Consider the following 22,283-nt stretch of genomic DNA (forward strand, 5'->3'; position numbering starts at 1 on the left):
ACAACCCTATGTTCCTATCAGAGACGTGTTGGCAACCCGTGATCTCTGCTATATGCAGTCCGTTTATGTTTTTCTTCAAATGTCTAGTATAAGAATTTAATTCCTTTTGTCTTTTGTCTCTCTTTATTAGTTTTTGTTTGTCTTGTCCCCCCGTCTCGATGAGTCTCATCGTCGCCCACTGGTCACCCACCATAGCCGGTCAAACTCCGGACGAAGCTAGAACAGCACTACCGTTCATACTGGCGACAACGCTCTGATGAGACAACGAAACCCTACCCCAAGTTCCTCCCCTGATCCTATCCTTCGAAAATGTACCCTTCTAACCTCGAGTAAGCCGCGAGTAATCGGCCCAACTCCTACTAGACATAGAATTAAGTGAATTTTGTTACACACAGTGAACAATGAATTATCGGCTCCGTAAAGCTAACGCGATTGAGCCTTCCAAATAAACGAACTAGATAAAAAAAAAAAGGTTCCTCAGAATACATTCACATTCCTGGAACTTGGCTGCTATTTATTGAAACGCAAGCTGCTTTTCTTCTTATCAAAAAGTATCTTATAAACTAAAAAGTCTGAACTGAATGCGGCATGGTTGACGTCCAAGTTCATTTTACGTTCTTTATTCATTTTCAAATTATTTGTTGACGTAAACTCCGACGTTTTGTGTTGTTGCTTTTGTGTCCAAATTCTCCACATTTGAAACATCTCCTACACATTAATCGCGGGAACTATCGAGCACCGATCACATTTATACGTATCGACATCGACTTCAATTACAACACTAAGCTTGTTATAAGTGAAGCGTGGATTTTCAAACATGTTCACTACTTTTACTTAGTAGTGAATAAAGACATCGGAGGAAAACTGATTGCTCATGCCCACTATTTTCAATCTTGGCACCGAAGTGAGAACAATAGCACTATATTTTTCACCCAGATTGTTTTCAATACCATTTTCACATCATTTAGATTAGCTCCTGTTGCACACTCTACAATAATAGAGGTTTTATACCAATTTATACCGATTTTTTTTTAAATAATCAAAATGATTATTACCTGCCGCGCTATAATTTCGAAGAAAATTATTGTGAGAGACTTGTATCATTTTGGATATCTCAAATTGTTTGAGCCTTTAAAATTATGAAAAAAAAAATCATCTTTAAAAATGTCTTATGGATACTCTTTCGATTAATGTTTCAATGTTCTCACCGTTTTAGGCTACCCATGAATCGATAAACAGTCGATGGCTCTTTCTGGTAATTTCGGGTGAATCGAGAAATACTTTTTAAACATTATTAAACTTCCTGAATTTTCTTGCAACTTTCCCCAGGAATGTGTCTTTCATCTTCTCCCGCCAGTTTATTTTTCAACTTTCCCGGAACTTCAGGGATGCTTCCAGATTTTGATTGCGAATCCACACTAGCTGCAGGAACTTTTAAGAAGTTCTGAAACTTCAGAAATGTCCAGACTTTTGAGTAAGTTTCTATAAATTAAAGAACGTTTCAATAACTTCTGTTAAAATTCTAAACCCGGAAATTTTAGGAAAGTCCAGCGAACTCCAGTGAACTTAAGGCAACATCATAAATATTTTGGATGCTTCATAAGTCCAAAGAACTTCTGGAAAATTTAATGGTTTTCAGGACAGCTCCATTAGTTTCAGGAGAGAAGTTTAGAAAGCTCCGAGAACATCAGGACAGATCTATAAATTTCAAGGAAATCGCTGAAATTTCAAAGGAGTTCAGAGAAACTCAGGCAATTTCCGAAAACTTCAGCAATGTTCCGAGGGGCTCATGCAAATTTAAGAAACGTAAGGCAAGTTACACGAACATTAACACATTGTGAGAAAATTTTATGGGAAGTTCCGTGCTTATTAATGGCAGTGTCGATAACTTTTAAAAATTAGAAAAATCGCGAAGATCAGAGAACTTCAATGCTGATGTAACAATAAATTCAAGAAAATTGTGCGCTTAAGAAATTTCGCAATCTTCCTTTTAACTTAATCAGCCCTATTAACTTAAAGAAAATTACAAGAACTTTTAAGGAATTCCGAGGAAATATGGAATATTCCTAAGTACATTTCAGGAATGTTGCAAAAATTGGAAAATTTTCTGGATCATTAGAACATCCCCCAAGAGCTCTTTCTTCCGGAATTATGTCCTTGTTTCTTTCGACTGCTCCGTAAGCACGCTGGCTTCCGACTTTCTCCAGATTTTTTCCCCATGTACCATAGGAAGTTTTTGCCAGCGTCTCTAGGAAGTTTCTTCCGTCTTCTTCAGGAAGTTCAATTAAACTTCTCCCAGAAATTTCTTTCGTCTAGTTTGGAATTTTGTCCAGTTGTTTTTTATTGTTTGACTTCTATTGGAAGGTTTTTTTGAGCTTCTTCTGGCTTTCCCTGGAAATGGCTACTTCTGGAATTTACTTCCGATTTCTGAAACTTTTCTGCCTTCCATTTAAATGTGAAATCCGATTTTTTTTCTGAAAGCTTCTTTAAATTTTCACCAGAAGTTTCTCAATTTATGTCTTGGAAGTTTCACGGTTGTTTTTCCGACTTCTCTAAGAACTTTCCTCAAATTTCCTCCAGGAGAGCTTCTTCCTTTTTTCTTTGAATGTTGTTTTCAGCTTCCTCCAGAAGCTAATTCAAACATTCCCCGGAGTTTTCTTCCGGAACTTTCCGATCATAGTCCAAAAGTTAAAATTTTCGCTTTCAAAAACGGCAAAGATATTAAATCAATTAAAATAGTAAATACCGATAAATACCTATTTTTTAAAACCTTTGATACCGATAAGCTTTAAAACATTCTGGCAACGCTGCTGTCGACAGAAGCAGATCACTCTCGATGTGTGTCACGCGATCGTCTGTTTACTCGGCAGCAACCATTGTGCGGTATTCCTCATTGTTCTTCATCAGCAGTTCTTTTGGCCGATGCCTCGTCGACTTTGGAAAGCAACCGTTTCGTGATGAGTGTGTGAGTAATGACCACGTTTTGTGATCATTGCTGCAATGAACGCGCTCCCAAGAAACATTTCAAGTTTTATCGAGGTTTCATAGCATTCTACAAGCTTAAATCATGCTCTACAGAAACCTTATAAAACCAGAAATGATACTTGGGCTCTGCCCCTCGTTGGCGATACTGCCATACAAAGAAACTACTGGAAGCGGCTCCCGTTCTGATGGAGGAGGCTTTTTGGATAGCGGAAGATAAAGTGTTTATTGTGTTGTACCTTTTGATGATAGTTTTAAGATGTTTTGTAAATTGAACAAGAATCCTCGGCTCAGTAAAGTTAATTCGACTGAGCCTTATCAAATAAATGAATAATTTAACAAAAAATATGCGCAGAACAATTTGTTTCGGCAAATCTTCTATCACCCATTAAAATATTTGCCCTAAGGAAGCGAGTGGTTCAAAATAACGATTTTGCTTCACCTAGCTCAATCGATTCTTAATCAGATCGTTCTCCCTTTCAAGTTTATATGGGAATTACTATGTGAAAAGTGTACTTTTTGTTTTCAATGTCCTCGCCTGTCGACATAATGATTTACGCAAAAGATTGCTACCTGGTATTCATCAACTACAACTTTGCTGAAGATCACTTTTTTTAAAATAAACTTCATGTTAATAACTGATTTTGATAATTTGATTGATTTAGAAGCCGATAATTTTTTGATAGGATTTATAGACAGCTTTAAGGACAACACTGCACAGACTGACAGTGTTTTGAAATTAAAATTTTGTGAATCAGCTTTTGGTATGAGGGTCAAAGATTTACCGAACTTTCAGTTGTTAAAAGTTCGGTAAAAAATTACCGAAGTCGGTAATAATTATGAAATGCGCAAGTAAAAATTCCCCATTAGATATTGTCACGCCCGGTTGTATTGGTGCGATATGTGGGAGCGTGTTATTGAAAAACTGAGGAAAATACATAACAAATCAATGTCAAACTCATTTTGACAGATCTAATTTCAAACATTTTTTAGGTCAGTCAGAGGAAAATAATAAACAACTTAACACGACGATGCACCTGCTAGTATGCGTGCGTTAAACGTCACTAAGGGCCCATGCATTAATTATGTCACGCTAAATCGAGCAAAAAATTACCCCCTCCCCCCTATCGTGACGTTTTTCCTATACCTAATGCATTGCTTGTCACAAAATCTTAGAAGCCCCCCCCCTCCCCCCTTAGAGCGTGACATAATATATGCATCAACCCTAATCTCTATTGTCGTTTTCGTTTTTGCGGTGTAGCTACACCGGTGCTACCCCGCCGAACACCGAATTTTTTTAGGGTGTAGCTCTCGGTGGCACCTTTGCTTACAAACAAATGATGATGAGCTGTCAATAACTAGCGCTTATTGCTGCTTACACTACACCGGTGTAGTGAAAACGACATATGAAAACATGAAGGTAGGACTTCAAAATCAAATCGACCAACTATTGCTGTGTTGGTACTTACTGCGCCACCGCCCGGTTTTTATCCCGCATCTCCTTGTACTCAGGCGATTCATGCTTAGTATCATCCTTCTTATTCAGCGACAGCTTGCTACCGTGATGCTGCAGGAATTCGATCAGATTTTTCTTCTGCACACTAAAGGAAGCCCTAGAAAAGCCGCCAAAGAACGAGGGCCGTCGAGAGCCGCTGTCTTGTGGATGGTCGTCCCCGAATAAGCTGTTTCCCGTGGGACGTCGACAATCGGGCCGTGAAGCAAAGCTGACATTCGGTGTAAGTTTGGGCGACTGTTGGATCGTTGGGGTCAGTTCCATCGTTGCGGGTGATTTCGCTTCGATAATATGAATCGCTGGACACACGGTGGATTCACTGTAAGAAATGAGGAATGGAAAATGTGATGACTAATTATTTAGGGGTGAGTTAGTTTCGGTAATGTAAATCGCCGGACACATGGGAAATTCACTGTGAGAAATGAGGAATGGAAAATGAGATGACTAATTATAAGCTGTTACGTAGTTTCGGTGAGCCGCATAATTTCTATTTCACTTTCCAGTGAAGAGAAGGAACTGGATATGTCTGTAGCTTCGCTACCATTTATTTGAATTTTTGGAGTGATCATCCGTATGGTTTGTGATTGCTGGGCAACTTGATCGAAGTACTTTTCGTAACTGGTCGGTTTGAAGTCACACTCAGAGTAATATTTCTCTGAATCGGGCATGTGTGAATTGATAATGCTAATAACTTGGGGCCCTCGGATAGTCTAGTTAGACACAGTAAATCAAACTTTGTAGGCAGTGGGTTCGATAACCGGTCCGGTCGAGGATTTTTTCGTGTGGGAAATTTTTTGATTTGACCAAGAATGTACGTATGCATCTTAAGCTCTTAATCAACAACTGAGGAAGAGCTGGTTCTAGTTGGGACGTTATAGCCAATGAAGAAGAAAAAGAGTCAATCTGATTTGTTGCTAAAATTGATGATATGAGTAAATTGTTGACCGATTCTATAATATATTAATTGGCACTCAAGAACATTTGCAAACATTAGCGAGTTTTCTTCATATTTGGATGTTTGAGTATTATATTTGGAAAACGTGTCACCCTGGGTCAGTATCTAAAAAAAAAGATGTTTATTTTCTTCAGAGATCAATTATGTTTGGAATCGTTTGGATAGATTAATTTATTCACATGTTATCTAACTTTGACAGATCCGTATGGCTTGACATTATAAAAAAAATGGCTTGTTAATTAATAGTGATGCATGTTGACTTAAACTGGTATCTTTGATATTTTTTGATAATTTTCAAAATTTTCATGTGTTTTGACTTTTTTGAAATGAAATATAAATTGATAATCATAAAAGGGGAAATGGCTCTAATGTTGACCTATTTATCTAAGATTGGGACCATCGCTAAAAATTATCAATTTTATCTAGATGAACCCGTCATTGGGAGAGTACTAATTGATGCTATTGAAAATTTAGTCGATTGCTGAATTTGTGTATGGACCCAAATTAGGGGCATATAGGACGACATTACATCCATTTCCCCTATCAAATATTTTATTTTTAAAGAAACGCCCTGTCTTAAATTGGGTTATTTTAATATGTCTTCATTCTGACGCAAATTTAACCTTTTGGAAAATTGATCACTGCATAAGTAAATTTATATAAAAAGACCATTGACCAACTAATGGTATTAAAATAAGTTGCTTTAAGGAATCGGCTAATGGTTTTCGTAACATTAATACGATGAAATCATCCATAAACCTTTGAAAAATGCTCCTTTACTGCGTAGCTACTCTGATTTACTGGCATCCGTCTAAGATAAGCTTCTATATGAGCTCTAAAGAAAAAAAGCGTCTAAAAGAAATTCTTAATTTCTTCTTTCTCTATTTCGTAATATTTTAAATACTTGGAATACAGCGTACGGTAAGTGGGGGTGACATTGGTTCAAACAATCAAAAATATTCGTGCCCTACCCTACAACATTCATATGTTAACAAGGGAACCATTTTTAATTATATTTATCAATGATATATTTACGACTTTCATGGAAATGGTGGATTGAAGATAATATCTCATTTTACTAAAGTTAAATAAAAAAATAGACCGATGTAAAACTTTATGGGTCATGGGTCAAAACATAAACTATCTATGACACTTAACTTTACAGTACTATTTGAATAAAACAACTGGTTAATGTTATCTCCAATTTACTCCAGGAGTTCAAGCAACATATTCTAGCCACTTCCACGCTAATGACAACAGTCCTTGCAGTTTAATAATCGTTTGATTGAATGAGTACAAGGTTAGCTATTGAACGTAAAAAAAAGTGTGCAGTAAAATATAATTTTTGATGAAAAAAATCATAAAAACAATCATTAGAGTCCCTTGATAAAACAGTGTCAAGTTTCACCCCGGTGATCAATTTGTCCCCAGATTACAGTACTTTATTTTCTATGATTTCCATATCACCATCTTGAACTGGTAAAATCCACTTCGTTAACTGATTGCAGTAAGAAGAACTTCGATATTTCCGAAAAAAAATGCTTAAATTGGAAGTGTAAACAAATACTGGAGAGTATGGATTGTTTTCGGTATGAAGCAGTACTTTGCGATTAAGAGGCTAAGATAATCTATCTTGTCTTTTATTATATTTTGACTTCTACCTTCAATTCGTTTAATTGGTTCAACCGAATTTCAATGTTTCAATCTATGGTCCGCACACCACCATAAATTGAAACAACATGGATACACTTAGTTTTTGATATTTATTTTGGAAACATTATTTTAAAATTATGTTATCTCACCAACTCGATATTGTAGGGACCATCGAGATATAGAAAATAACGAGTTGTTGAACAAAAATCCCATAGGAAAAAACCCTATCAGCAGCCATGACATATTTTTTTGCCTTTTTCGCACACAAAGGTGTACCGAAAGGCTATAATATCACTTGATAAACACGTTTTGACAGAGGTCTGGACTGACATACCAATACTCAGCTTGACGAGATTAGAAAATGCCTCTATGTGTGTATGTGTATATATGTTCGCTCGATTTTCTTGGCGATTGATGAATCGGCTTGTATGTTTCAGGCTCCCATAAAACCATAGAGGTAACCCTAAGACTAGTAGGTCCCGAAGAAATGTGCTCAGCTTTTTGGCTCACTCTGGTGGCCCCAAGCTAATCGATACACCCCTCGAAACATAGGAAAATCCACGAACCCCTCATTTTATCTGTCAAACTTTCATAGCGAATCAAAACAAATATAGTGTAGTACTGGAATTTTTACTAGAATGGGGTACGTTAATCGATTTGCTTGGGACCAATAGGCTAGTCAAGTAGTAAGTCAATTTAAAATCGTTAGTTTACACCGGTTTATAAAACGCTATTGAAGTGTATCCCGATCGGACAATTGACTCCGGTCAGTGTTCACTTGGCTGTCGACAGAAGCAGGCCACTCTCGTTGTGTGTCACGCGATCGTCTGTTTACTCGGCAGCAGCCATTGGGTGGTCCTCCTCATTGTTCTTCATCAGCAGTTTTTGGAAAGCAACCATTTCGTGATGAGTGTGCGAGTGCTGACCACGTTTTGCGTCCATTGCCGCAATGGAAGCGCTTTGCCCCCCGTTGGCAATACTGCCATACAATGAAATCACTGAAAGCGGCTTCCGTTCTGATGGAGCAGGCTTATTGGATAGCGGAAGATAAAGTATTTATTGTGTTGTACCTTTTAAGTGCATAGTTTTAAGATGTATTTTATAGTGAACAAGAATCCTCGGCTCTGTAAAGTTAATTCGATTGAGCCTTATCAAATAAATTAATAAACAAAAAAATTAAATTCCGCTATAAAACTTTGTTATTGTCCCACTTTTCTTGGAGATGGCTGAACCGAATCGAGTACAACTGGTTCGTTTGCAATAGTTGGAAAATCATCCTAAAAATCTCATTCATTGAGCCTACATGAGAGAATAAGCTCGCGTGCGAATCTGGCAAACAAATCTCACGCTTAAGATTCTCATGCATTTTCACGCACTCACACTCACATTAAAAAAAAAACATTCCAGCTTAAACTCATAAAAACCATTTAATTTATAACATGCTCAGTTGACTCAGCATATCTAAGTTGATCGGTATAGGTAGGTATAGGCTGGTTTTGAGCAGTTCTACACAAACTGACGAATCAATTGCATGAAACTTCGCATAATTGTTCACTAGGGGGAAATTAGTAATCCTATACAATTATACAGGGTTGCTTCCACTCACTTGCTATAAAAAATATTTTTTCGGAATTATGAAATCATTAGATATTATAATGATAATATGTACTTGTAAGTTACAAGAAAAGGTTGTAAACTATATGCTCGACACATAAAACCTGTAATTATTGCTTTCATTGCGTCACAATCAGCAATTTTTGTGATTCGTCATAAATTCGCTGACTGTGACGCACTTAAAGCTAAATTGACAGGTTTTATGTGTCAAATACATACTTTCCAATCTCTTCTTGTCTATGACAAGTACAGAATATCATTAAGCATCCAATGATTCGATAATCTCGAAAAACATTTTCTGTAGCGAAATGAGTGGAAGTAACCCTGATCCTATATACAGAGATTCGCGGAAATATTATTAGACAATTTGGCAACGTGATTCGTTTTGTTTACTCAAGCTGCCAACACTTGCCACGGAGCAAAATGTTCCAGTTTTGTGCGTGACTTTATCGTCGTCAACTGTATGAGCACAGACAAACAGGCATTACTCTCACACTCACATTCATAGCAAATAATGTTTTAGTTGGGAATGTGCTTGCATTTGTCATAGTGGCGCCACTGAAGCATTAAGCAAGCCACCACATTTCGAACTTATCAGTGATGCCAGTTATTTTTCACGTCTAGTTAGTAGATGTCAGCTCTTGAAAATGATAAGTCGTCAAGGCATCCCACTAGACACTTACCACATCTGACGAATATAGAAAAAAAAAGTTGTAGAATATTACATCAAAACTGCTGCACATTAGTCATTCCGTTCCTAATATTACGTTGTACGATGTACACAGAATTCGAGAACAAATCATGTTGATGACTGTAAAATTCTATCAACTTTTACCAGTTATTGATGTTCAATACTTCACCATGAATATCATTGATTGATACATATTCAATTTTTTTTCTGTGTACACATTTAAGTGATGAGCGGTGGTAGAATTCATTTCATCCCGATTCCGATAGTTTTCAACCCAATAAGAAATCTTATTAATATTTTCTAATAAGAATGCTCGTTTGGCTCACATTTTGACAGTTCTTGCTGCTCGATTGGCTCAAGATGGCTGCTCAAGATGGCTGCGAATCTCTATAGGATTGCTAGGGGAAATGAAACAAGTTTGTGTCGGAATTAGGCGGCGTCCATAAATTAAGTAACGCTTATAGGGGTAGGGGGTCACTTCTATCGTGACGAATTGTTGCATAGGGGAGGGCTGAGTAAGGCTTTGCGTTACGTAACAAAGAGACAAAATAGAATAGGATAGAAGATTTTTTGTTTTTTGCTGTGTAAAGTTTGAATATCAACGTCAAAAACATTTCAGCACATCAAATTGTTTGCATAATGAATGTGTTTTAATTTTCTATCTTGAATTTCTTTACTTTCGTAAAACTTTTGCATTTAACCGCATTTAACTCAATTTAAGTAATATAACAATATATAGTGTAAAAACGCAAATTTTGGGTATTTTATTTCTCCGTGCAGCTGTCACAAGGCCGTCGTTTGTAGAGTCAATGTTGCCAGATTGTTTTAAAGCTTATCGGTATCAAAGGTTTTAACAAATCGGTATATATCGGTATTTACTATTCTAATTAACTTTATATTTTTGCCGTTTTTGAAGGCGAAATTTTTAACTTTTGGACTATGATCAGATTTTTTTAGAAGAAAACTCCGGGAAATGTTTGAATTAGCTTCTAAAGGAAGCTGAAAAATATACAGAGAAAGAACAAAAAAGCTCTCCTTGACGAAGTTTGAGGAAAGTTCTTAGATAAGTCGGAAAAAAAAACATCTGGGGAACTTCCAAGACAAGAAATGAAGCGAAAATTTAAAGAACCTATCGGAAAAAAAACAATGGTTTGTCATATCCAAAGGAAGCCACCAAAATTTTGGAAATCGAAGTAAGGTAGGTAGCCATTTCCAGGGGAAGCCAGAAGAAGCTAGGAAAAACCTTCCAATAGAAGTCGAAAAAACCCATGGTTTATGGAAAAACTTCCAGAAGAAGACAAAATAAACTTTCTGGAGAAGACGGAAGAAACTTCCTGTAGACGCTGGCAAAAACTTCCTAAGGTAGATTGGAAGAAACTTCTGGAGAAAGTCGGAAGCCAGAGCGCTTACGGAACAGTCGAAATAAACAAGGACACAATTCCGGAAGAAAGAGAATTCTGGGGGATGTTCTAATGATCCAACAAATGTTCCTGAAGTTTTCGAAATATTTCTAAAATGCACTTAGGAATATTACCTAATTCCACGGCATTCTAAAAAGTTCTTGTAATTTTCCTGAAGTAAATGGGGCTGTTTTGAAGTTCTCTGATCATCCAAGCACTCCAAGTACTAGGAACTTCCCTGATTATAATGAGGCTACCAGAATATCTCTAATCATCTTTGAATGTCTCTGGACTTTCTTGAAGGTTACGAGATTTCTTAAGTGCTCTCACTTCACTTCTTGAATTTATTGTAACATTAGCATTAAACTTCTCTTTTAAATTTTAACTGCCAATAAAAGGCATGGAACTTCCCATAATATGTTCTCACAATGTTCTAATGTTCATGTAACTTTCCTTACGTTTCCTTAATTTGCATGAGCCCCTCGGAACATTGCTGAAGTTTTCGGAAATTGCCTGAGTTTCTCGGAACTCCTTTCAAATTTCAACGATTTCCTGGAAATTAATCGACCGATTGTTTCGAGTCATGGGTAGCCAAAAACGGTGAGGAAATGGAAACATTATTCGAAAGAGTATCAAGCATAAGACATTTTTAAAGATGATTTTATTTTAATTCTGAAGGCTCAACAAATTTTAGATATTCAAAAAGATACAAATCATTCACAATAATTTCCTTCAAAATTCGAGCGCGTATTCTGAGGAACCTTATCTGTATATTGGTATCTAGTTCGGAAATCGGTATAAGTACCGATAAATCGGTATATCTGGCAACGCTGTGTAGAGTACTGTTTGTTTGCCTATTTCCGATTCGGAGTTTGAATGTTCAATAGAGATTTTCACGTCCGGTTGTATTGGTGCGATATGTGAGGGTGTTTAGTGAATATCCGAGGAAAATACATTACAAATCTATGTCAAACTCATTTTGACAGATCTACTTTCATACATTTTTTAGGTTAGCCAGAGGAAAATAATAAACAACTTTACACGGCGTTCCTCCCGCTAGTGTGCGAGCGTTAAATGTCACTAATCTCTATACGCATCGCGCTAGTGCTGGTTGTTTTCCATGCGATCGTTAAAGTGTTAGAAAATGGATCGAAACCAGCTTTTCCAGCAATTATTTGGTAGCAACAGCCTACCCATCCAAAACAAAAGAGCAGACACAAGAAGAAGCTGTGGCGCAATGGAATGAGCTTCAAAAACAGGATCCCAAAGAGTTTACATCAGGCGTAATATTTGATAACGGAACAAAAGCATTTGTAAACAAATTTTCTAAGACCTTTTACACGTTAACCAAAGTACGCCCACGCAAACCAATTTCGGAAAGGTGAGAGTTGCCCCTATCCGATGATGTTGTTGGTTTGCGTGAGCGTACTTCGGTTCGCGTGTAAAGGGCCTTAAAAGTTTGTTTACAAAAGCTTTTGTGCCGTTATCAAATGTTACGGTTGACATCGTCGATTTCAGTCAAGATTTCAGAACTCGACAAGAGAAGCATGCTGCAGTTCTGGGCAAAAGTTGGCACGAGCAAACAAACCCTAGAGGACTCCTCAGTGTCAGCAGTGATTGGAGACAGTGCCAAAGCCACTGAAAGTGCAGAAAACTCTCATGTACTCGAAAATCCGGTGAAACACCCAACCGAGCGCGCGCCGGCACAGGAGCAATTGAAAAATAATTTATCGCGAATCTGTGACGAGATTGCAAGAAAATTTGTTAATTTATTATGTTACTTGTATAGATAGAAATGGCATCGTTTCAGATAAAGCTAAGGGATCGTGAAGACAAGGGTTTGCTTTCTGCAGAGGATACGGCTTGCTTGAAGAAACTTCTTTCGGATGAATGCTAGTCCCAAGCAACGTCTATTGGTTCTCTGTGTAATTACAGCTGATCTGGGAATAACAGAGTTGTATCTTCGGGCGGTCAATCACGCTCATGCACATGCTTAAAGATTAACAATCTTAAAGAATCAAAAGGAACTTTGATTCACTCGCTTCAACGCTTTTGACGAGAATGCCGAGAAAAAATCTGAAATACACAATAACATAATTCTGGGGCTAATAGGTTTTTTTGTCAAAATTTCAATTTATGAAAAAAATGTGAAGAAGTGTCAAGTTTCCGAGAGTTGAAAGAAAATATTAAACAAATTTCTATGATTTTTCTGGTTTAAAATTTGATGAAATCCTTGGCATTGAAAAAAAAAATTAAAAACCATGAAATAGTTTCAAGATCTGGGACTTGAATACACTTTCTTATACCTAGACACATTTTCATAATTCTAGAAATCTATTGAACTTACTTTATAAAAATTCCCTGATAATTCCAGGACTTTCCAGTTTTTTTTAAAATTCCTTTTATTTCCGGGTTTTTAAGGTTTTTGTATTTTCGAAAATTTTAAACTAATTTGTATCATTTGCCAACATCAACTGAATGTGAGTGAACGGGATTTTCTATCCGAAAATATTTGCAACAATAATTATTCGCAAATTTCCACCAAAAGTAACTTTTAAAAAGCTAATTTTTAAGCATTTTTGATTAATTCCGGGAAATCCCTTTTTTGATTCCCGATTCCCTGGAGTGGACTCCCGGGAAATTTTAAAACCCTACTCTCAACTTAGTGTTGTTTAAGCACTTCCACAGTTGTTAATTGAGAAATTTCTAAGCCAGTGCCATTTTTGCATTAGTAAATATTATGGTGGGAAAAACAAACGCTGCCCGGAAGTTAAGAAAATTTTCAACCCGAAAAATTCGTAGACCGGACCGGGAATTGAACGCAACCGCCTCCAGCATGGTCTTGCTGTATAGTTGCGCCCTTACCGACTGAATTATTCATCAATATGGTATATGCTATGAAGACTCAATCATATCGGTTACATACATAATGGGAAGAATACTGCATATTTGCTGACTATGATTAGCTTTTTCCATTTAAGGTAAATTTTATCAATTACCGGTAATTTATCGGTATTTAATTTCTCAATACCGAAAAACCGGATTTCGGTAAACATACCCGGTAATAACAAGCCTAGCAACTTGAAGTCCCATATCTTGTACATGAGCACTTCCACAGATATAGGGGAAATGAATGTAATGTCGGCCTAAATGCCCCTAATTTGGGCCCATACATAATTTCAGCAATCGACTAAATTTTCAATAGCGACCAAAAATATCAATTAGTACCGTCCCAATGACGCGTTCACCTAGATACAACTGATAAATAGCAGATTTTTAGCGATGGGCTCAATCTTAGATCCATAGGCCAACATTAGAGCCATTTCCCCTATGCGATATTTCTTAGCAAATACACTCCATCTCAACAACTGGCATCAATACCTTCAACTGGCAGACCACGACAGTGTAGCTTAAACTTCCTCTCAAAATCTATATCACTGAATGTTTACTGCGTCAATACGCAACTTCAGCGGCACAAATCTTCAGGTTCGAAGAATGTAAACAGCTCATATTTCAATCCATTTTTGGATGCAGAGAAGCAAATATGAAATGAGGGTTTTAGCCCTGACCATTTCCTGATTAGCGATACGTTTGTGCTCGAGGGCTAATGAAGTGAGGTGAGCTTTGTATCTTTTGCGGGTTATGTCCTTGATAGCTTCAAGTGTCTTCCTTTATTGAAATGTTTACAACATTTTTTGAACATTTTACAAAAGGTCCAATGTAGTTTGATCGAATCTCTCAAACGGCCCCGTAAGACATTTCCGGCTATTAATTGCTGTTTGTCAATTAGAAGATATTCATCCTTATTCCTATTTACGACGCATCGGATAAGTCACACAGATCAACACAAGTTGGTATGGCGTATCCGATGCGTCGTAAATGTAAATAAGAGTAATTATCTAGCACCCTACCCGAGTAGAAAAAACATCTCAATCATTCAAAATTATGATCTTGACACCGAAAAATTGATTAACACGACATAGGAAGTAACAAATCAAGGAATAATATCAGAAAATTGTGCCCGCAATATCGTTCCAATACCAAATTTAGCAATTATACTGTCACATCAATAACAACATAATAAAATTTAGGTCTTTCTTTGGTATGTAAATATAAGAATTTGATTTTAAACTGATGTTTGGCATGATATTTTTTATATTATTTCTTTATATTTTACCGCTTCTGTCAAGCTAATCCATATACGTTTTGATGTCAATAGTAAAGTTTCTACCCGGGTACACAACAGATATGTCAGGAAAATTTTCTGTGGGCAATTTAAGAGAATCGATCCATGCACCGTAAGGTTGCCATTCACCACTCGCCTAATCATTATTTCAGTAAATTAGTATAACGAAAATCAATATTATTATAAAACATCAAATGCTATTGAATTTGCTAGTTTTTAGACCAATAATGATAATAGTGAGCGATGAAGGGAGATCGAGTGGTGAATGGTGACCTTAGACGCATTTTCATTACTGCATGATATGTTCATTCTCACACGATTCGTCTATTTCTGGTGTTCCAAAGCTTGCGTACTAATTGTTAGTCAATACCATTACTCCTATAGTTGGTTATCATCTAATTATCCTTTGGCACAGTGTAACGTTCCAGCTAGGGGTACTGCACAGAAAGTGAAAAAAGACGGTAGACTTAAGAGTTGCATACAACTGATAGTCTTAATTTGGCAAACACGTTTTATGAAAAACAAAGCACTACACAAATAAAACAGAACTTATCACCAGCGACGTAATGCAAATAAAAACCAAACCGCACCTGGTCGACTCCTCAGTAAGCGTGTTGAGCCGCTCACGATCCGCCTTTTTATGAATCGCATCCTCTGCAGCTGCCGAAGGAATCCACTCAAAATCTCCAGCCATTGATCAAATTGATCACTATAACTCGCTATTAATTTATCTTCCAATTTCAACAACAGAAAAAAAAAAATACAACCAGTGGCTTTTTTAACTCGCGATCCACTTCTCTTAAGATTCTGGCGTTCACTGAGCCCTCCCGGGTGATGAGGTGATAAAGCCATACCACACAGACTTGCGTTGTGTCAATGCCCGTGCTGTGCTGTTGACGAAAAGCGTGCATGAATCCACCTGCGGGGAGATCCAATGTTTCTTATGAACGGTATGAATTCATATTTCGGACACCTTCATTTTATTGTATATTGTAATGCCTGTATACCTACATGATATAAACGTTAAAATTATATCACACTTGTTCCTGTAGAGTCACCCCTCGGATTTACAACCATTTTTTATGATTATAGGTATTTCAAGATATAATTATAAAATGTCCGAAATATAAAGGTGTCAGAAATATGAATCAGAACGCTATATAGATTGTTAAAGAGCTGCCATGACCAAATATGCCGATACTTTCAAGCAAAATGTAGAATGGTAAATAATCAAAATATTGGTCAAATAATGCAACCAATTCTCACCTATCTCAGTTTATTGTGGTCTAGGCAGCAAATAGCAAAAATGAAGCAGCAATGTAAACGACGAAATGATAATTAAAATGAGGATTGTAAATATTTATCAGCATGATGGGGGATCGTTTCGGCGATAAGGAGGATGGAGATACTTAATGTCTAAGAAAATAATCCATCTATGATGTAATATGTCCTTTCTTTCACGTTCAAATTGCAACGATAGTCTGTCTAGAATATGACTCATGGATTACACTGTTGATACCACAGCAGTCGCAATAGGAGAATTTCCTAACTTGGTTTGTAAAGTTATGCAACCAATTAGTATCAAAATGGTCAGGACATTTCATACATAAGTTTGAGAGAAAAAAAAACATCAAAATCACGGTTCGTTGCTTAAGTTTAGGAAAGATAAAAATGAAATGCATCCAAGCGTCATCGTGTCACATTCGTAAAATTTTCACACCATCGATTTCCTCTTTTAGCACTTAATCCACTGACACGCATTAGCATTGTCGTATTCATTCAAAACAAGCTCATATGGCTCATAACTAGATTGTAATCTATTGCAACCAGTTTACAGGGCTGATAATGGAGAACTGTGAATATTGTGGTTTAGTCTAGAGTGGCTGTAGTAAATAGAGTGACGACATCTCATCCATTACGGTGATAGAGGAAATGCTTAACCAAGCCTGAGCGTCTGTTCACCATGGAGGTGTGACTCAAAACGGCGTCTGTTCTCCATGTTAGGAGCGGCTGATCACCGTCCTAGTGCCAGCGTGGGACTCTAAACAGAGCTGTGCATGATGGTCCCCCGGCAAGACATGGGGTTGATACCGAAGAAAGAAATACGGATCGGAACAATTGGCACAGACCTACGCGACGAAATAAGCACTACGATTGGAAACTCGGAACATGGAACTGCAAATCGCTCGGCTAAACGGGCTGCGACAGGTTAATCTATGACGAACTTCAACCACGCAACTTCGAAGTCGTAGCACTGCATGAACTTTACTGGAAGGGACAAACGGTATGGAAAAGCGGGCATCGAGTGGTTACTTTCTACCAGAGCTGTGGCACCACCAACGAGCTGGGAGCCGGCCAACGATGTGTAAACGAATGGTAGTCCGTAGTACTATCTCTCCCCGCAAAGCCATTTGGAGATCACCTGACCAACACCCAGAAAACCAAATCGATCACGTTCTAATCGACGGGAAATTCTTCTCCGACATTATCAACGTCTACACGTACTGCAGTTCGAACATAGATTTGGACCACTACTTAGTTGCAGTATGCAGGTGCTCAAAACTCTCGACGGTGCATAACACCCGTTGAAGTTGAACGCCGCGACTCAACATCGAGCAATTACGGAACACCGGAGTTGCCCAGGATTACGCGCAGCAGCTAGACGCTGCACTACCCACGGAAGAGCTGCTTGGCGTAGCTACTGTTGAAGATGGCTGGAGGGACATCCGTTCCACTGTTGATTGTACTGCTGCAGCGGCACTAGGTACTGTGATTCCAGACCTAAGAAATGACTGCGAATGCAAACTGTTAGTAGAGGAGAAGAATGCAGCACGGGCGAGAATTCTGCAACACCACACGAGATTGAATGTGGAGCGATACAGACAAGCGCGGAACTGACAAAACTCGGTTTTCCGAAGGAAGAAGCGTCGACAGAAAGACCGAGCTCGCGAGGAAATGGAAAATCTGTACCGCATAAACAACACACGGAACAGACCTTGGAGTATGCACAGAAGACGACAGGCTACCGGCTTAAGATCTTCAAGAAGTTGAGGAGGAGATCGGTCGGCTGAAGAACAACAAAGCAACTGGTTTAGATCAACTACCAAGTGAACTATTGAAATAAGGTGATAAAGCACTGGCTAGAGCGCTGCACTGGATAATTGCCAAGATTTGGGAGGAGGAAATATTACCGGAGGAGTGGATGGAAGGAGTCGTATGCCCAAATCTACAAGAACGGCGACAAGTTGGATTGCTGCAGCTACCGCGCGATCACACTGCTGAGGTACTCTCCCAAATTCTATACTGCCGCCTGTCGCCATTTGCTAGAGAGTTCGTGGGGCAATAACAGGTGTGATTAATCGGTGGACTAAATTTTCGACGATTCGGCAGGTTCTACAGAAATGCCGCGAATACAACGATTTCAAAACTGCATACGACACAATCGATAAAGATCAACTATGGTAGATTCTGTCCGAGTACGGATTTCCAGATAAAATAACGCCATTGGTCAAGCCGACGATGGATCGAGTGATGTGCGTGGTTCGAATATCGGGGACAGTCTCGAGCCCCTTTGAATCTCGAAGGGGGTTACGGCAAGGTGATGGATTTTCGTGTCTGCTTTTCAACATCGCATTAGAAGGTGTGATCAGAAGAGCTGGGATAGACATGAGTGGCACGATCTTCAGGAAGTCCATCCAGTTTCTTGGCTTCGCCGATACCATCGACATCATGGCACGGAACTTTGAGACGATGTCGGAAACGTACATCAGACTGAAGGCTGAAGGTAGGCGGATCGGACTTGCCATCATCAAAGACAAAATACATGAAAGGAAGAGGTTCTAGGGAAGACAATGTTAGCCTCCCACCCCGAGTTCAGATTGACGGTGAAGAAATCGAGGTAGTCGATGAGTTCGTGTATTTGAGCTTACTGGTGACCGCCAAAAATGATACCAGCAGAGAAATTCAAAGACACATTATGGCAGGGAATCGTGCCTAGTTTGGACTCCGGAGGACCCTCCGGTCGAATAAAATTCGCTGCCTCACGAACTTGACTATCTACAAGACGCTGATTAGACTGGAGGTCCTCTACGGCCACGAGACCTGTACTACGCTCATGGAGGACCAACGCGTCCTTGATGTTTTCGAATTGAAGGTTTTGCGTACGTGGAGGAGGCGAATGAACCACGAATTAAACCAGCTGCTGGGAGAACGAATTAAACCAGCTGAATGGATATAAAATTATAGGAAGAAGAATTCACGGAATTTCACTTTTTGTTATCAGGTTACCTCAATCTTTGTCATGTCGAAAAAACGAAGAAAAAAAAAGTTTATATGAGAGTTCCAGTGATGATGTCAAAAATAATTTTGACAATATCGTGTGAAATGTTTCAACGATTATGACAAAGGTCAGCACTGCATGTTGTCACTCTACTAATACAGGCACTCAATTTTATAGCGAATTTGTTTATTATCGGGGTTGGAACCAGTTTCAACCCAGTGCGAAACCGATTTTTTTTTTCAGTGCGAACCTCAACCTGATGTAGGTTTAAAAAACAAACAATCAAACTGACTTTTGTCAGAAAACAAACAGACCAAATGTTGATACCCGATCCAGGTTGGAACTGAATAATAAACAAATTCGCTATTAGTCATAGAGCTTTTTGACGTTTAATCGGCGCACACTAGCTCGAACGAGTGCGAGCAAGAGGGAAACAGATTAGTGGGAAAAGATTAGTGGGAAAACAAACCATGCATTCATCCATGTGTGCTAGATAGAGAAAGACGATTAAACTTCGAAAAGGTCTATTGGCAAATCAAAGTTGGTACTCGTGGAGAATAGAAGAACTATAAAAGTGATGATGGTTTCAAAATTTTCCACGGGGAAGTATACGAGTGCAATCTTAAAATGCTTTTATTTTGCAAATGGAACATTTTATTTAAATCTGGTTGGTGCTATGTTAGTAGAAAACTTAAGGACTACTCAATAGACAAATAATATAGAAAAATTCATTTCTTTTCAGATTTTTAGGTGTACACATAGATTTGAGCTTTTCTACCACTGTAGCAGCAACCAGATTTAAATAAAATGTTCCATTTGCAAAATAAAAGCATTTTAAGATTGCACTCGTATACTTCCCCGTGGAAAATTTTGAAACCATCATCACTTTTATAGTTCTTCTATTCTCCACGAGCGCCAACTTTGATTTGCCAATAGCAGCACTCGTCTCTCCCCCGTAAGTTTTGACGGTTTTGGGTAGTTTGTTTTGGCTCCCAGGGGCAGAACTCAGAACAGATATCTGCGAGGTCAGAGAATCTCATTTAAACAATAACATCTTTTCGAATGGTCGGCGCCGGTGGTGTAGTGGTAAGCGTGACTGCTTTCTAACACCCCAATGGGTCTGGGTTCAATCCCAGCTGAGGTCGGTGGGATTTTTCTGAGGCATAAAAATCTCTGGTCATGTCTTCCTTCGGGAGGGAAGTAAAGCCGTTGGTCCCGGCCCAATATGTGTTTGAATGGGTGCGATATCCTACGCAGGTGTGGAAGCTGCCTTCCTGCACATTCGATTGCCGTCAATGGATGGCAATCGATGTCCGTCGGTGATTGGCACTAGATTGCGGAACAGAGACCGACGTTAAATAAAGGAATGAAGATCTTTTCGAATGGGACAGCAGCTCGCAGTATTTTTCGACGGACATAGCAAAAGTTGCTATGATAGATTTTCTCTTTGTATCACCATGGCACATTCGCAAACCTAGAACACAGTCGGGTAGCGGATAATTTCCCCTACCTGTTAATTTTGTTGGTTCGCGTTGGCGGACTCCAGTTCGCGACAAAATGGCCTTACAAGGTGTGTTTACAAAATGGAGTTGAGCCCTTTTCAATTATTGGTCTTGATATAGTTATTGAACTTAAGCTGGTTGTCGATCATCACCTTCACGTAGTCCAGCACGCGTTTCGAGGCTATGGCATGCTCCCTGATGATGATTTCTGCCTGTTGCACCGGTTTGGAACTACTTACTAATAGCACTTCCCATTTGTGATGGATAAACATCTGCAAATGTCCACACACAATATTAAAGTCGCTGAAAGTCTTTTATAACATAAAAATATCACATGCTAATTTTATTGTACCGTGTTATTATTACTGTGTGGTTATTTTTCCACAATATTTATTTGGTACGCTTATTGGTTTGTTTTTCTCAATAGAATTATTCACATCTTGAATTTTTCACCAATCTATTTTCCTTCACTTCTAATATCCTTTTATTCTCCACCGCTTCATGTGCCGCAAGATCCGCCCATTGTTCTGCAGGCTGCTTTAGTTACGACCAGGCATGGAAAATCATTTGCATTCATTTCGTGCATTCATTTAAATTCATTTGCCACTAACTTTTTTCATCAACAGAATTCCGCAAAATGATGTGTAGAACTTTTGTATGTTTTGCTATTACCTACATCTTTTGTAAACAGCTCAAATCCGTATCTTTTATGCATAACGAACCAGAGCGAGCAGAAGCCACTACTGTTTTTCAGTGAATGTGTTTTACATTCACTGAAAAACAGTAACAAGTTCTGCCTGCTCTAATTCGTGATGCATAAGAGATAAAGACTTGAGTTATGGGTTGTAGCTAATAACAAATCCTACTAAAGCTTTAAACAACATTTTGCGGAATGCTGTTGATGAAAAAAGTTAGAGGCAAATGAATATAAATGAATGCATGAAATGAAAGTAAATGATTTTCCATGCCTGGTTCCGACTGTTGGGCTTCGATCTCCGGGGTCACCACGCCCATTTTTATCACTAACTCATGATGTACCTTGATTACTTCCTTGTTCTGATTGTTGCTGTCCAAAGCATTTACAGTCACTACACTACCGTACATACTGCTCTGTTTTTTTCCTTTCGACGTAGGACTACGTCTTTCTGTACTATACTGGGGGTCACATTACGAAATTGAATATGAAACAAATTTGAAACAAAAATGGGAGGTGTTTTCAAACGCATATTTCTCAATACCATCAATGGAAAATATGTCATGCAATATGTCGTTCGACGGAGACACTATTCAACAATTTTTGGGTGTATAGTACAAATAGTGAAAATAGTTAAACAATTAAGAAATTTAACGAATAAAATAGGAATATTTCGCGAACTAATCAGAAGAGCGGACGGAATACGGTTTCTGTATTCGGTTTCCCCATCGGGATCCGTATTCGGTTTCCCCATCGGGATGCGTATTCGGTTTCCCCATCGGGATCCGTCTACGGAATCCTCATCGGGATCCGT

The 22,283-nt window shown here is 38.4% G+C and overlaps 1 protein-coding gene across 1 annotated transcript in view; it reads right to left on the reverse strand.

Annotated features, from left to right (window-relative positions):
• The window catches only part of LOC135711929 (proton channel OtopLc-like), a 29,295-nt gene extending 13,574 nt beyond the window's left edge, over positions 1-15,721 (reverse strand). The window contains exons 1-2 of the mRNA XM_065234905.1: positions 15,585-15,721; positions 4,452-4,814 (exon numbers count right to left, since the gene is read on the reverse strand). Of these exons, the coding sequence (XP_065090977.1) occupies positions 4,452-4,814; positions 15,585-15,688 (467 nt within the window). The 5' untranslated portion in view covers positions 15,689-15,721. The remainder of the gene's footprint in view (positions 1-4,451; positions 4,815-15,584) is intronic.
• Positions 15,722-22,283: the final 6,562 nt, after the last annotated feature.

Source organism: Ochlerotatus camptorhynchus, unplaced genomic scaffold (genome assembly GCF_037179485.1).
Source record: "Ochlerotatus camptorhynchus isolate MF236.1 unplaced genomic scaffold, CSIRO-AGI_Acam_v1.1 ptg000444l, whole genome shotgun sequence".
NCBI classification, from domain to species: domain Eukaryota; kingdom Metazoa; phylum Arthropoda; class Insecta; order Diptera; family Culicidae; genus Ochlerotatus; species Ochlerotatus camptorhynchus.